The following is a 16,283-nucleotide window of genomic DNA, read 5'->3' on the forward strand; positions in this document are numbered from 1 at the left end:
CACAAATATATGTGCCATAACTGACACAAAACTGTCAGAACTGACACAAAAGCATCATCTAAATCACATGTAAAAAGGGTCTCTAATCGAATCAAATTTAATCTCCGTAACTTCCGACACATTCGCCATCAAATGTTCACACAGGCACCAATCATGTACGATCTTCTCACGTATCACATACTGTTTACCCATTTGGTCGCGGGCTAGGATTACGTCTCTCAAACCCCCGCGGTCACTTCACAAACGCACAATAGAAATTTTGAACAACATACCGTACATTTCCCAACGCTGTCCGATATTACACAAACATAAACATGGTGAAATGATCAAATCTCTGTTTTATTTCTAAATTCATTAACGGTTTATCATCTCCTCCTCTTCAACAGTTTGTCAAAATCCAAACAGGTGTTCATAGCAGAACCAGAGGGGCTAAGAGGGGAGATTGCATTATTCCATTTAGAAAAAGTGGATTTGGACAAACGGCTTTCTCCGTCCGAGCTGCACACTGAGTGGAACCTCACGCGGCCACAGCCGTTAGAAATCAAAACACATATCACACAGCCAAGATCCAGTTTAAGAAATGGCGTATTGACAATCAGAACTGCCAGCACTAACCACACACTGACTGGTACTGCTGCTCGTGTCTTGGTATGATGTTGTTTGTTGGCTCATTTTGGCTAATCCTGGCACATTGACAGAAATGTCTATTATTATGCACCGTCCCTGTAAATAAATAAATAGATCACGTCATAGTAACCTGATTTATTTCGCTCTGAAGGTACCAACAGTGCGTACATATTTGTGTTGCATGGACAAATGGAAATGGTCAATCTCGTCATCTTGGCTAGCGATTCTATAAAACAAACAGAGGAACAACAGAAACAGAAAAGGTCAGAGAAGCAATTATCTGTTGCCTGGATACACATAAAATGAACGATATACAGCATGAACATATATTTCATATGCTTAACATAGTTAAGTTCGTACAATGCTAATATGAAAATGCTAGTTTAAAACCCAGTGCCGAAATGAAATGGTGAGCCCATATATGCAACTTATGCATTTATGTTATCCACTATCAGATATGTACTGCAGGTCCAAAGTATTACAGCATCTCCAGTGGCTCCTTAATTTAAAACTACCAATTGTTTGGAAGAACCAACACACTGGTTTTGAATCTGGATTTGATTCTACTGCAAGTGGCTAGTTTAAAGCCTACCTCTCTAAAATAGTTTCGTAAATGGTGTTCCCCAAGGCTGTATGCTCGGGCCCATTTTTATTGGTTATTATAAAGTGTTTGCCACCACTAGATGTCGGTCGAAATGATGACACTCTATCTACTTCATTTAAAAACAACACCTATATGCAAGAGTCATTTGTATTGTTTTCCTCAGCGATATCATTCAAAAACGTATGTTCTCATTCTCACCTGTCAGACACACTTGTATCCAACCCATAGGTACTTATTTGTGCCATTACAGCGGTCGTTAGTCAGAGTGATGTTGGCTGACATGATTTGACATATGGACTTATCCTCACAGCTAGAAAAAAATAAATAAATAAACAAATTCAATTTAAAAGGTCATCGTCTTTAGGCATGTGACTTCCTGCATCCTTACCTTTCAGTGAAAAGACTTGTGACGTAGTTCGTGCAGTTTATGTTTTGATTGGTGGCCTCCAGACTTGCATTCCAGCAAAACGTCTTCCCCAAACGGCCGTAAGTGGCCAAAAGTACCTCGATAGTTGCATTCCGGGCTGTGCGGGGAAAAAAAAAAAAAAATGATGGGGATCATTATGGGAAATGATTCGACGTGAATCATGCGGACTACAACTTACAACAGTTGATCATCTGAGTGTGACCGTCGCAGACGACTGATGTGAAACAGGTGCTGTTCCTGCAGATGTTATAGTAGTCCCTGCAGGGAGAGAAATCACGCAAACATTCTTCAGAAATGAAGCGTCGGCTTCAATATTTTTTTGTCACCTCCGCTCAACTCTGTTAGTCCAACATGAGCTGACGAGGGATGAGCGTTTGACATCAGCCAATCAATCGATTCATTAAAAAAGAAAAAAATCTTCGTCTCTTGAAATAATCTGTGAATGTTCTGCGCTTCCGTTTCCATGGCAGCCTTATACTAACAACGCCATGCTCTTTGGACAGCAAACAATAGTAGATAGCGAATGAACAGCGCCTCTGCTGGTTGCAGCCATGAAGTGCACCCCATTACGCCTCAACTTTATTTTACAGCAAGTGGTTTCAGGCAGTGACCTAAAAGTAACAATAACAACACACTTTTGGCCAACAAACAATGCACGACTGATGTACGCATTTGACACACTAACCTCACTGTCATCTCATTTTCACTTTCATTCTCTTCATTTTCTTCTCCTTCGGATTCTTCTTCGCCTCCTTCGGATTCTTCTTCGTCTCCTTCTTCAGCTTCTTCTTCGTCTGATTCCTCAGACGATGAAGAGTCAGGGGCAACTTTTCGGCGCAAAGAGCAAACGTCAAGGTTCGAACATGTAATCAGTTTAAACACGAGGCAAGCGGATCATTTAAAGAGTGTTCCGCTCACCAATCCACCGGAGGACAGCTTTGTAAAAGCGGCAGGCTTTGCTACACACTTTAAAATAAAGCCTGGAGCTCTGGCAACTATCTGTCAGTTGGCTACAAAAACGTGGAATCCGTCGGTTTGATCATTTCGGTCTTTTTTCAGTGAACAGGCTAGCCTAGCATGATGTGACTGTAACGATAAGGCGACTATAGCTCACATTCATATGCTAGCGCTGCGTTAACTTTTTGTGTCCTTTGGTCCCACTCCTTGTTTATCGCAGTTAATTGGTTCCAGATCGGACTGTGATGAGTACATTTCCGCAAAGTCGAATTCTTTCTGTATAAATTGAATATTTTCATAATTAAAGCATACAAAGCCTGTTTACGACCTTTTAAATATGTTTTTTAACACTATTAGAGCTCTCTGGGCTTGAACTAACACCCCTATAGTCACCTTTGCACTGATATTACCCAATATAGTAGACATAACAAGAGTAAATAAGCCATTTAAGACATAAATAACTCATGCTCGTGTGTATTGCCATAAATGTGTTCCCTGGGGGAGCAGGAAGTGACTTTGGGGGTTCAGAGTTGGGTTTCATCTTGTGCCTGTTATGAGATAATCCAAAACTGCAATAAAAGCCTGTTTTCCTGGCAATCAAGTGTCATGATTGCGTGTCTCACCAAGCATTACAATAACATTACTGACACCTAGTGGCCAGTACTACGTCCATACTACGTCAACGTCTCTGAACACGTCTTTTGAATGTGTCGTTTGGATGTGTTTTTTGAGTGACTTATATTTTTCGTATTTCAGTTCGTTTAGCCATTTTCAGTCATGAAAAGGCTTAATATAGGGAAACATATGTAACATTAGCTTAAATATGCATATCTTTAACTAATAAAAGGCCGTATTCAACCACGAAACAGCATGATTTATTAATTAACATGTTTTTGAAAAAACGCGAAAGAGTGAAGACGCAAAATTTAAACCGCAAAGTGACGAGGGACGACCGTATATGTAAAAAGTGTGGAGTAAGGCTTACTGAAACAAGCTACATTTTGATCAATACAGAACACTATTGTGGGACCTCAGAGATTTTTGGTTGGTGAGAAATACTATAAAATGGGACCTATAAAGGGATAGTTTGGATTTTTTGACATGAAGTTGTATGGCAACCCCATTTGCAGTGTAATGCGTCGACAGTGACTTTTCCCCCCCACTTGTTTATTTTCGTTGCGGAGGACAGTAGTTCCGGGGAGTTGCTGGGTTCTCTTAAGTTAAACGTTTTGCTTCTCAAAACAATACGTTTTCGAAAAAGAGCAATACAGTTGCATCACAAAAACGTCAGGTGTTACTTTCTCTCCACTCGTATCACCGCGCGCTGCCACTTGTCCGTTGTCGTGTACGTGTTGCGCAGTGTTTACACGCGCGGATGAAGACCGCTGCACTGCTAACTCTCTCGCGTCGCAGCGGTCTTCATCCGTGCACGTAAACACTGGAACTGTCCAAAAAAAAGTGCCAACTATCCCTTTAACAGAGAAGAAATGCAAGAGTACACATGAATGAATCCCGTACGGGTTGCATTTACCTGACGTTATGAGAGTGAAGCCCAGCACTGTAACACAAACACACATTTCAATTATACAATTTCAACACCGAAAACATGACATCTAATAACCTGGATTTACTTACAGGCCAGCAGCAGTGTCAACTTGAGTGAAGACATGTCAGCACGCAAGAGAGTTGTTTTCGTCAATGAGGATCCGCCGCAAAGAGCGCACAAATTTAAACATCTTTAATGACGTCGACATTGTCTACGCTTTATTTGACTAACAGCTCTTCGTCCTGGTGACATGACTCATTACACCTGGTGGGCAGATAAATGTTTGCCTTCAACAGTCGCTTTGGAGTTTGGGGGCAAATGAGTCGTCGTCGTGTCTCTTGAGTACACATGGACAATTCATGTGTACAAGTCTATATGGTGTATACAAGGTAAAGTATATACTTTATTTTATCGAACGACCAACACAGTCTGTTCTGTGATGCTGGTTGACCTCCAAGTTGTTCTACTATCAGTTTTTTCCGCCCATAGGAAATAATGTAAGCACAACCTTTATTAACCTCATAGGCTTTTTACAGGCTGGGCTTTAAGCGGCAATCTTAACGTTCGACTTTCATACGAAAACCACTGCTGGTTTGAATGTTTATAGGCTCATTTTTGTAAAAAAAAATCATTTGAACTCCAATTTTTTTGGACGATATGGACAAATGTGCTGATTTATGGAAACCTTGCATATTTGACTATGACTATCACCTGTGCCAAACCATCCTATGCTGTGGATCAGCACCTTCACAGACCCCCACCTCCTGCATATTACTACATTTTGCTATCAAAATGCATGTGTTAGTCACTCTTTTATGTGAAATAGCAAAGATGCCATACATTCTACAGCTAACAAAAGTGAAAATAAAAACAAAAAAACCCAACATTACGCAACGTAGAATAAACCATGCTTGTGTGCGTGGTGATTTCCTGTTTTAGTGGAAAATTATTTGTGTGTGTGTGTGAGAACAGTTGACGCACGTTGAAAATCCTCAGTCGAGAGTTTGTTCTTGAATGTTTTCTTGAGGCAAATTTACTTACACGATGTGAATCTGCATATCACGCACGAGCATGAGTGTGTGCGTTTCTCTTTAAACGAACTATTCGTACGCACGGGCGCCGTGTCAAATGTACATAGAAGTGCTTAAAAGCAAGTTTATTCACAGCTGAAGTTCACACATTTAACTTTTCACACGCCCCGGTACTGACAAGTGTAATAATGTAATACTTTACGTGTAATAATCACATAACCAAGATAACACAGCTCAACACAGTCGTAATTCAAAGTGAATGAAATAGTCCGTGATTGAAAAGGTCTAGTCTAGCGTGTAGATGTTCTCCTGAACCGGTCTTCTCATCCTTATCTCATAGATGATGTGAGGAGGTTCCTCACTGGAGAAACTGGAAGAGAGGAACGATTCCACTGTCAATTTTTCACTCCTTCGCTGCAGTGTTCTCACGCTGAACCAAGTTGTTGTGAAATTCTTTCAATTTTAGCTGAGAGTTGAACGTTCGTTACTGCCGTACAAGAGTAAAAAGGACCCATACCGATGTAGGCAGCGGGTCTTCCCTCACACTAACTTAATTTACTGTTCTGTGGTTATCATCACACTTCTCTTTTTTGCCGCCACTTGTACCCTTCTGCGGTGAAGTCAGAAAAGTGCAACAAAGGCAAACAAAAGCAAACTTGTGGATTTATTCCTTTTCACACGGCTGGACCTGAAGTTTCACAAGATTTCCTGACTTCAAGCATGATAATGGTTTCAACCCCAAGTTTTTTTTTGACTCTTCAGGCACATTTTTCCAGAAAGTTTTGGTTCAACTCCAAATTTTATTTGACATTGGGGATTCCGCAGTACAGTGATCCCTCGTTTGCTCGGTTTATTGGTTCCAGACACGGCTGTGATAAGTGAATTTCCACCACCTAGGAAGTAGGATTGCATATTTTTGTACTAAGGGCATAAAAAACCTGTTTACAACCTTCTAAACACGTTTTTTTCAACATTATTAGAGACCTCTAAATGTGACATAACACCCCTATAGTCACCTTTGCACTGTATTACCCAATATGGTAGACATAATAAGACATCCATCCATCCATTTTCTATACCGCTTCTCCTCATTAGGGTCGCCGGGGTATGCTGGAGCCTATCCCAGCTGACTTCGGGCGACAGGCGGGGTACACCCTGGACTGGTCGTCAGCCAATCGCAGGGCACACATAGACAAACAACCATTCATACTCACATTCATACCTATGGACAGTCGCCAATTAACCTCACCTGCATGTTTTTTGGAATGTGGGATTAAACCGGAGGACCCGGAGAAAACCCATGCACGCACAGGGAGAACATGCAAACTCCACACAGAGATGCCCAAGCGGAGAATCGATCTCTTCCCGATCTCCAGGCTGTTCCTGTGTTGGCCAACATGCTAACCACTAGACCATCGTGCAGCCCGAAAATAAGACATATAAGGCATAAATAAGACATAATAAAGACTCGCTCATGTGAGATACATTGCGATACTACATATCACACCTTTGAATGCGTTTTCTGAATGCCTTATATTTGTATTTTAGTTCATTTAGCTAAAAGATGCTTAATTTAGGCACAAAAACACGTCATGTTTGCTTAGATATGCTTTTTTTTTTTTACTAATAACAGGCCGTATTCAACCACAAAACAGCGATGAATTAGTAATTAATATATTTTTGCGATAGAGTGAAGCCTCAAAATTCGACGCGCAAAGTGGCGAGGGATTACTGTATTTGTCGACACGTAGCTTTATGTCGTAGTTTTCATGTGCTAGCAAAAAAAACCCAGCAATGTCCTTATTTGAGGAGCAAGTTTGCTTCAAAATACACCAGAACGAGTTGAAAAATGATGGGGTGCTCACCAGCCACTCCTTAAACCTGGTCTGTGTAACCCCCCTGCATTGGAAACGAGGGCATAAAATATCATCAGTCTTTTTGCATGAGTTCCAGTATTTTTGTCCACATTTGCACTCACGCTTGAAGGCCATAGACAGAAGAAACGCCGCCAGCATGATCAGCACAGTGAGGGACAAAGAGAGGACGGGAACGTTGATTTGAAGGGACAGCGACGCTGGTGAGTTGACCACCTAAAAAACAGCAATAGAAATGATGGCTAACATTTCTGGATTTGTGAAATGATTGACATTTCAGGTGAGAGAAGCGTGGTGGCTGCTCACAGTGATGGTGGTGGAGTGCAGCATTGTTGAGTTCCTCTTTACAAGGTCCAGCTGAGGCGACTGGAGCATTTGCCTGTTTTCTACAAACATGAATGAAAAATGTAAAAAAAAAACAAAAAAAAAACCCAACAAAAAAACAAAAAACGCACGTCTTTGGTGTCATGATGTTTTTAAAAATACATGGACAGCTATACTGTACAGCTAGCTAGGTACAGTAGATGATGACACTGACATCAACTAAGGGTCCCTAACAGTCCCATTGTAGTTTTAATTTAACTTGTGTGATTTAAAGGGATAGTTCGGATTTTTTGACATGAAGTTGTATGCCATCCCCCTCGGCAGCGGACTACATCAACAGTGGCTTAAATGTATTCCTCTTTTGAAAGCGTATTGTTTTGAGAAGCCAAACTCTTTACTTAAATGACCCAGCAACTAAGCAGAACTGCGTTCCTCGTCACGGAAATCCGACCAGAACTGGACAGGCGGGACCGAATGGGGGGAGGGGTAAGTCACTGTTGATGGGGATGTCATACAACTTCATGTCAAGAAATCCAAACTATCCCTTCAAGCTCATCTGATCTGTGTTGTTAGGAATTGACACACCTCTGTAAGTGGACGCCTCTGTGACTTGAGTTGTTGTCATTGTTGTTGCTGATGTCGTTGTAGCGCTGTTGATTGAAGCTGATGGACAAAAAAAATGTGCTAGCAATCGAAGTGTTAGCAGTGCTTTCCATTACCGGAGGACGACTCACCTTTCACCACCCGCAGGTTCATGATCACCTTCTTGTCATTGAAGAGTCCGTCGATGTCCACCCTGCAGCAGTACAGCCCGCTGTCGGTCCGCCTCACATTCAGGATGTCCAGGTCCAGCTGTCCTTCCAGGACGTCTCCTGTTAGTCGGTACCGGTCTTCCGCCTGAAGCACCGCAAGCAGAGGACGGACCACATTCAAGCCTCTTTTGCACAGTCCTACTGTGACTGTAGACCTGGCATTTATCCTCCTGTGCCTTTTATGCAGAACCCAGAAACGTGTAACCACATAATTAGATGCTTGTCAGCTGTCCAAATGCTTGTTGGACAGCTACAATCACTTTCAACACAACAGGGTGGGAATGTCCCGCATTGCAGAATACCAGGAACCTCAGTTAACGTCCGTCCCGGATGCTAGGGTGTGTTTTGGTTAATATAAAAATAAAATGCGCCATACTTTTGCCTCGATTTGTGTACATTTTCTGGTTAGCGTTTTTCCAATGACTCTAGCGGAATCACTCACCGTGGACACGACGCCGTTCTCATCCGTCTGGATTAGGATGTTGCTGCACCACAGCGTCCCACAGCCCCGACCCCAGCACACCCGACTCAAGCCGAAACGCTGCACCGAGTACTCACAGGACAACGAGGCCACGCCCCCTTCTGTCACTTTATAACAGGAAGCCGGAACAAAATGGCCACCTGACCAGGCCACAATTAAAAGGAAGACCAAAAACACCGTTTACCAATACAGTGTGCCAATATACCGTAAGACAATTAGGTTGCATTTTCTATACATCCAGTGTATTGATGTTGCATGTTGTGATGTCATCATTCAGCGCCTCACCTGACAGGAGGAACACGGTGGTGAAGAGCTGAGGTGTAAGGCGGCAGCGAAGCGACGCAGAGGCCATCGTGACGCCTGTGGTCATAAATGACGCGCGCCGACACACACTGACGGACCTCTGAGTTTGTGTGTGTGTGTGTGTGTGTGTGTGTGTGTGTGTGACAGACAGTAATAAAGACTTCATTGATTCAATGCTGAATGTCGGCTGTGTGTTTTTCACCCTCATGGCTTCATGTTAATTAATAAAATGGCTAATATTTTTATGTTAAGCTCAAGTGACGTGCATGAGGACACATAATTTATCGTGTGCGTGTTCACTTCTGTGCAAAAAAATTCTTCAAATATTAGTCAAATTTTGCATTCAATGATTTTCAGTGTTTTCGGGGGTTTTCCTATTGTGATGTGTGGAGGAAAAAGCACATCGCTTTCGTCAAATATATCATTTTACGTTGTTTCTGCTTTCTGGGGTTTCTGTTTCTTCCACATGACAACTTTGTTCAAACCAGAGTCTACAAACCGAAGAGGAATATTTCTGCTGCTGATGACGAGCGTTAATGAACTGGAGCGATAGAAGGAAATCCGGCTGACAAAAGGACTTTGTGTTTCTGCAGGCATACATGCTATGCACACGCGCTCAATGGCCGACTGTGTGGCGACGTCGCAGATGTACAAGCTACTCCATTATTCGCCTCAAATGTTCCCTCTTTCACTTCATTTTTTTTTCCTTGCCTCTTTTATGACTCTGAAAGGCATTTGAACATGGCAGACCCCGAAGACACTCACAGAGTTGCCAACTTCCTGAAAATGAAATAAGGGACACCTAGTGGGCAGGGATAGGACCAACATTTTTATACTATTTGACTCCAACCTGAATTTATTAGGATGCTGTGATACAGCGATCATCAAGTTAGAGCAGGGGTGCCCAAACATTTTCCACCAAAGGCTGAATACTGATAAATCAAAGAATGCGAGGGCCACTTTGATCGTTCACGTTTTTTAAACGAACCCATGTAGATATGCTAAGAAGATTCATATATTTAAAGAAAAAATTGCCTTCATCTGAATTTTTGCACGATAGCTGATATACAGACTTTATTCCAAAAATAATTTTACTTTATTCTTGTAATATTATAAGTTTTTACCAACCTAATTGCACATTTCTTCTTCTTTTCTCTCTCTCAGGATATCACGACTTTAAAAAAAATAAAAATAGCGGCCTTTTTTCTTTAATATTTCAACTTTATGCTTCTAAAATGTTTTTTACCTCAACTTTATGCTTGGAAAATGATGACTTTTTTTCTCATAACATTACAACTTTTATTATTTTAACTTTATTCTCCTAATATTTTCATGTTATTCTCGTCAATTTTTTTGTTTTTTCCTGTTTAATTGTATTTCTAAATAGTGCTGAGGGCCTCAAATGGCCTCCGTGCCACACTTTGGACACCCCTGATTTAGAGCGATCCGACAACACAAAACTCTGTGTCTTTCTTATTATTCATGCGAACTCAACGCCATTTCCAACGCTTGTAGATTTCAGCAAATGGTTATGGTTTCATTTATTTCGAACATGCATACAGTTTACAGTTATAGAAAGTACGAAAACATTTTATCTTAATTTACTTTATATATTAACATAATTAATTGATTAATTAATTTGACAAGTCAATTGGGGTATTTTTTTTTTATGTAACATGAGCACTAGATAAGTAATTGTCTTTTATCCCAGTTGGGAAAGTTTAGCAAACATGATCAATGAGCATCCAAAGTATAAAAATACATGCAACCACTGATAAAGCCGAGGTAATCCCTACTGTGCCTCGACAGACAAGGACATACAGGGACATTATTAATTCAATTACTTTTTAGGAAAAGGAGCTAGTAACTATAACTAATTGCTTAGCTAATTAGTTACAACACAAGAAAAAAGGGTCTCTGGGCTCTTCACACCAGGAAAAGAGATTATTGTGGAAATCCTCTAACTTTTTCTCGTAGAAATCACACTGTGCCTTTATTTTGAAATTCTACATCGGAAGCTATTTGTGTCATCCATGGTAGCTAGACGTGGATCATAGATATACACGTAGACGCCGCATTGAGTGCTGACACGTACGTCGACGTTGCCGACATATTAGATGTGGCAAGAGCGAACGGAGAAGATGTCTTATCAACGTGCTGCATGGATTTGTAACTACTGTTTCACAGTCCAAACTAGCGCTCACGAGATTACAGGTAAAACTGGAAAAAATACTTTCCATTGTATTTCGCCATTATAATTTTGCAAATAGAATTTGCTGACTGTATGGCTAATATTATGAAGTGCTGCCATAATAGAGTGGATTCTCGAGGTGAAACCAGCCTCCAAACAACAATGAAACACGCCCTATAAAGTTCGGGCCATTTCCTTGCATTAGTTGACGGAGCAGATCTGCCACATCCAATATGGCGGACACGCTGGCGTATCGCATCAACTGGCCAACCCGGTCAATGAGGCATCTAAGAATGTGATTCTATGACATGGATATCTATCGTGAATTATCATCTAGTAGTGGATTCGCAGCAAACAACCGAAAAACAGTGGCTGTTCAGTGTGTTATTGATGCCGAATGAATCCGACCAGGTGATAGAAAGAATTTGAAGGGATATTAAACTGTCGTAGTAGGGAGCGCTACTTCCAAACTTGGACTACTGCACGTAGCCCATGCAGCTAACCTGTAGCTAACTGGATCATATCAACACCTTACGCCACTGGGGAGTTAAAAGAATGCATTGGAATAGTAAGCCAGGAGAGCAGTAAAGGTGAGTATTTTTGTGCCTTTTGAGGGAAATATTTGCATTCTTTCGATTCGCCATGAACAATACGGTGCGACAGGTTAACGTCACCGAAGATGATGACACGTGATCGGGTTATCTACACCATGCATAGACGGCGATATTTATTCTGTCACTGTCAACGTTGATTATGGGTTTCTATGTAGAACAACGGATAATTCTAAGTCATTTAATTGTCAGAAAACACTATAAGTGGCTAGTCTATAAAATAACAATGTGGACTTACAGATAACGTTATTGTAGCATGAGTCACCTACAATGAGAGACATATCAATGTGAACTGTAACAAATTAACTGAACTATAAGATCTGATCTGTCTTCTTTTCCCATGCAGTTACCCAGGATGCTTCAGGGGCCATACCGGAACCTGGACGGGGATCGCCCGCTTTTCCAGCTCCCCTACACCATCTTCACCATCGGGACACTTGCGCTCCCTATTACTGGACTTGTTGTCTCCCTGTTCGTTGCTCTCATATACCACTTTGAAGATGCTATATACACACACTGTCGTGTAAGTCCAGTCTAGATTGTAAAAAGCGACATGTTTTGTAGTGTGTGTGTGCTCCCTAAGCTTCTCGTCTCCTCCCGCCAGGTGTCCAATTACCTCCCGTCCATCAGTGCCGCCATCAGCCGCGTGCCGGAGCGCTACATCTGGCGCTGCTGCATCGCCTTGCACTCGGCTCCCCGGCTCCTGATGGCCGCCTCTTATTTTAGCTTCTATCGCCGTCGCTTCGCTGCAAAGCTTCCTGAGCTGGTCCTGAGCGGGATGGCGTTGTTGTGCAGCCTCACGGAAAACTCTGCCCTGTTGCTGCTCACATACGTGGCGTCCACAGAGGACTACAGTGAGTAAAAGCGGCGTTCCCCACAGGACTGCAGTCTATCTGCGGTGCTGGGTTGCCAGGGATGCCATTTAATCGATCGCAGCTGGACTGTTCAGGTTGTCTTAGAAGACGTTTCGTTTTGTCTGGCTCTCTCTCGTTGACACTTTGTGTCATTTTTGTCTCGAGCCATTAGCCATTTGGTTTGAGCTAAAGCTTTTCATCATGCAGGAGTCCAGCCTTTCGAAACCCTCGGTGATAGATGGTAGTCCGAATAGTCCAAACTGTAGCTGTAGTAATTCTACACTTGATCAAACTTACTTAAGATGTGTCAGAGATCGCTGCTTAAGACTTGAAGACGTGATATTAGCTTCCACTTCACTCGTCCACATCACTACTTCCTGAAGCTGCACTCTAAGCATTATGAGAATTGTAGTTTTTAGGCATAAATTAGCCGCATCGCTGTACAAGCCTGGCTAAGGGAGACCCCACGCATTGCGTTCTGCGTCCTGATTAGCCAAGGGACTGTAGACCATTGTCAATCAATCTCGTCCGTGCCTTCCTGTGCAGTACAGAACACGTTTGGCTTGCCAAATTGACATAAATATTCCATCGCATTGCTGTATGTTTGCAAGTTTTATCCCCGACAACACCCACGATGTCGCCGAAATGTTCTGCGCCATCAAAGGCACCTGCGGTCGCACCCAAAAGGCAGAGGAGGATGCTAACCATCATGTTAGAGGCAGGCGATACTACAAATTCTGGTATTGATCGGCTACCAAGTAAATACGGCACCACACTACTACTGCTCATTTTTACTTGGACATTTTTCAAAATCATCGAATGATTGAGAGATTTTGACTTTCAATTTGTTGACCGTAATCATGGCTTCTTCTGGTCCTCCATTGAACTTAATCATCTCAGTTGCTTCAAGACCCGATTCATCAAAAATGAATTCCACACAATCAACATAATATCAAGCCTATCCCTTGTTTCTACACTGATTTAAAGATGTGAACCTAAAATGTCCCTAATAGCTTGCGGGGTTTTTTTTTTCCCCCCCACTCTGCAGCTGTTCACAAAAACTGCTTCTTCGTGTTCATCGTGAGCTCGCTGCTGCACATGCTCATTACGTGCAGACTGTGGCATGTCATCAACAGACGCTATGTGAGCCCAGAGGTAATGTCAACTTGTGTATTTTATTTTATGTTTTTCCTAATATCAGATCCAAATGCTCCTTGGATAACCACTCTTGTGATTTTAGCGCTGCATGAATAAACATGGCTTGCCACTGAGACATGAAGCCATTTGCGTCATTTCTGCTTCGATAATGATCAAACGCATTGTTTCCATGCCAGGAGGTGAAGTCGTACAGGTGGAAGCTGCGCCTGTTCTTGTTCAACGTGAGCAGCTGCGTGGCGGCTGCGTACTTCTTCAGACGCCACAACCAGCACTGCGAGGCCGGAGGTGAGAACTTTGTGTCTTGTTCAGCTTTAATTGATAGGACCAAGTCCACGCAAATATGTGGGTCATTTTTAACACATGCATATCTTCCTCATTATAGGGTCAAACAAATCTACAGTTCTCCCTCGCAATATCGCTGGTCGATTATCGCGCCCTCGCTATAGTCAAAACACATAAAATACAAGTGAAATGTAGTATTCTGGTCACTAGGTGGAAGTAATGACACAAAACATTCCTGACATTCATGACCTTACATCACATTACCTTAACACTGCATTAAGTCATTCATGGCATGTCTGACAAGATAGAGTGGAAAAAAATGTCTCCTCCCATTCCGTGTGGAAGTGGTAAGTTTCTGGCTTCTGAAGTTTAGAAGAAATACATTAGAGGCTAACTTGCTTGCTAGCTAGCGGTCGTCTCGAGTCCCTGCGGCATAAGAGTTGCGCAATGTGATGTAAACAATGAATAATAGGCACGTTATAATGTTAAAGAACATATTTAGAAAGTCAGAAACAGGTTTTCTGTGCTCTAACTACGAAAATATTCAATTTATTCACATTGAATCCCATATCGTGGAAATTCATTTAACTGAAATCTGAAGCAGCATTTACCTTGCAGTACAGCCAATCAAAGCATTGATCTTGCCTACCACCTCTTGACGGGTTCCTTTTTTATATGCATTGCACCATCATGAAATGAAAGGGCGTTAAATCAATAAAAAGGTCATTAAACAAATAAATCGATCATTGAATAAATACATTGGTTATAAACTGAAGAAATAAAAAGGTCAGGTAATAAATCTACTTTTCACAATGAAATGAATTGGTTTGTTATTTCCGATTATACTGTGTTTCACAATTTCATGTTTTTAATATATTAATAATGATTTATTTAATTGTGCTATAAGAAGCCAAGTGCTGTTCCAGCCAATCAGAAACTTTGAAAAGCAACCGCAGCTACATTCTGACAATGCTGTTTTTTTTTTTAGTGAGAGATGAACTGTACATTTATGCATTCTTTAACTTCATGTACTTTAAGTATGCTTAAACACAGCACTGGTTTGTCTGTCATGGCACAAAATGCTGTTTTGGAAAGTGTTCTCCTGTAGCTACATTCCGTCCACTCACTGTAACTGACACTGCATTTCTGCCGTTCTCAGTCTACACGCTGTTTGCCCTGTGTGAGTACCTGGTGGTCTTCTCCAACATAGCTTTCCACGGCACGGTGTACTGGGACTTTGAAAACCAAATGGTCATGGTGGCCACACCCCCTGAAGACAAACGATACTGAAACAACAGTGGACTCTTAAACACACACACACACACGACTGTGAACCCTTAAAACTGCAGCACCTGAACTGCCTATGAAGTGTAACGAGCTGACATTTTGCACTTCTGGCGACCAAAAACACTCGAGGTTCTTGTTTACACGAAATCCTCTACGTCCAAGTAGCGTGAGTCACTGTATATGCTCTTACTTGTGAAGTCGCACATTACCGAGCAGCGCCTCTTGTGGCCACCGTTGGTATATTTCATTCATTGCTGAAAAATGAACGCGTGACTGCTCATCGTCATCATTAGCAACTCGAGAAAGCGCCGAGAATCTGCAGACAGGAAGCGGAAGCGACCTCCTGCGTCTCGAGGAGACGTTGCGAAGGAAAAGGCGACATCCTGAAAGAGCGGCCACCTCCAGTCTGATCTGCTTCTAAAGATGTTTCCTCCCCGAGGCCTCTGCAGGAAATGTTGATTCAGTCTGTCAGCTTTCACGCCGTCTTTGGATAATCATAGAGAATGTGAGCATCTGAAACATTTAATTGACACTTAAATTGTTTTCATGTAATGCATATAACTTGAGTATTATGATTGGAATGCTTGGTGATTAAAACAAATCTTCCCTAACTTATTGGACTACGATGAAACTTACTTTTGTGATTTTTTTTCAATTTCTATTATTGTTATAACATGTAATTACAATTGTATCATAAAATCCATATATATTTTTCTATTTTATATTACAAAATAGTTTTTTGTAAATTTTTAGACATTTCTGTGACATATTACTCTTCACTGATCTGTTAAGAAACATGTTTCCGTACGTGATGTGTGTGTGTACTGTATGTATAATAAATATATATATATATATACCGATATATATTTTCTTCTTGTTCATTTGTTGTAACACAGGACATTGGGGGGATGGGG

The 16,283-nt window shown here is 41.6% G+C and overlaps 3 protein-coding genes across 5 annotated transcripts; 1 reads left to right on the forward strand and 2 right to left on the reverse strand.

The window, feature by feature from the left end:
- Positions 1-759: 759 nt before the first annotated feature.
- LOC129169323 (latrophilin-like protein 1) lies at positions 760-4,295 on the reverse strand. Its single transcript, XM_054755662.1, has 7 exons — positions 4,251-4,295; positions 4,147-4,173; positions 2,344-2,485; positions 1,837-1,916; positions 1,620-1,755; positions 1,430-1,541; positions 760-853 (listed from the first exon to the last, which is right to left on the reverse strand). The coding sequence occupies exons 1-6, from the start codon at positions 4,282-4,284 to the stop codon at positions 1,433-1,435; spliced, it is 528 nt and encodes a 175-aa protein (XP_054611637.1). The 5' UTR covers positions 4,285-4,295; the 3' UTR covers positions 760-853; positions 1,430-1,432.
- Positions 4,296-5,321: 1,026 nt separating this feature from the next.
- On the reverse strand, positions 5,322-9,649 carry timd4 (T cell immunoglobulin and mucin domain containing 4). Its single transcript, XM_054754163.1, has 8 exons — positions 8,969-9,649; positions 8,645-8,823; positions 8,125-8,287; positions 7,976-8,053; positions 7,373-7,452; positions 7,171-7,282; positions 7,058-7,091; positions 5,322-5,562 (listed from the first exon to the last, which is right to left on the reverse strand). The coding sequence occupies exons 1-8, from the start codon at positions 9,192-9,194 to the stop codon at positions 5,478-5,480; spliced, it is 957 nt and encodes a 318-aa protein (XP_054610138.1). The 5' UTR covers positions 9,195-9,649; the 3' UTR covers positions 5,322-5,477.
- A 1,835-nt stretch (positions 9,650-11,484) lies between these two features.
- Positions 11,485-16,209, forward strand: pgap2 (post-GPI attachment to proteins 2). Of its 3 annotated transcripts, XM_054754167.1 has the most exons (6): positions 11,485-11,767; positions 12,135-12,311; positions 12,393-12,642; positions 13,691-13,797; positions 13,977-14,085; positions 15,242-16,202. In XM_054754167.1, the coding sequence occupies exons 2-6, from the start codon at positions 12,144-12,146 to the stop codon at positions 15,370-15,372; spliced, it is 765 nt and encodes a 254-aa protein (XP_054610142.1). In that variant the 5' UTR covers positions 11,485-11,767; positions 12,135-12,143; the 3' UTR covers positions 15,373-16,202. The 3 variants fall into 3 exon arrangements, with proteins under 3 accessions (XP_054610142.1, XP_054610143.1, XP_054610141.1); XM_054754168.1 differs by lacking the exon at positions 11,485-11,767 and having other exon boundaries at positions 12,129-12,311; positions 14,183-16,209; XM_054754166.1 differs by lacking the exon at positions 11,485-11,767 and having other exon boundaries at positions 12,129-12,311; positions 15,242-16,204.
- The last annotated feature ends 74 nt before the right edge of the window (positions 16,210-16,283 follow it).

The sequence above is a fragment of the Dunckerocampus dactyliophorus genome, chromosome 16 (genome assembly GCF_027744805.1).
Source record: "Dunckerocampus dactyliophorus isolate RoL2022-P2 chromosome 16, RoL_Ddac_1.1, whole genome shotgun sequence".
Lineage (NCBI taxonomy): Eukaryota > Metazoa > Chordata > Actinopteri > Syngnathiformes > Syngnathidae > Dunckerocampus > Dunckerocampus dactyliophorus.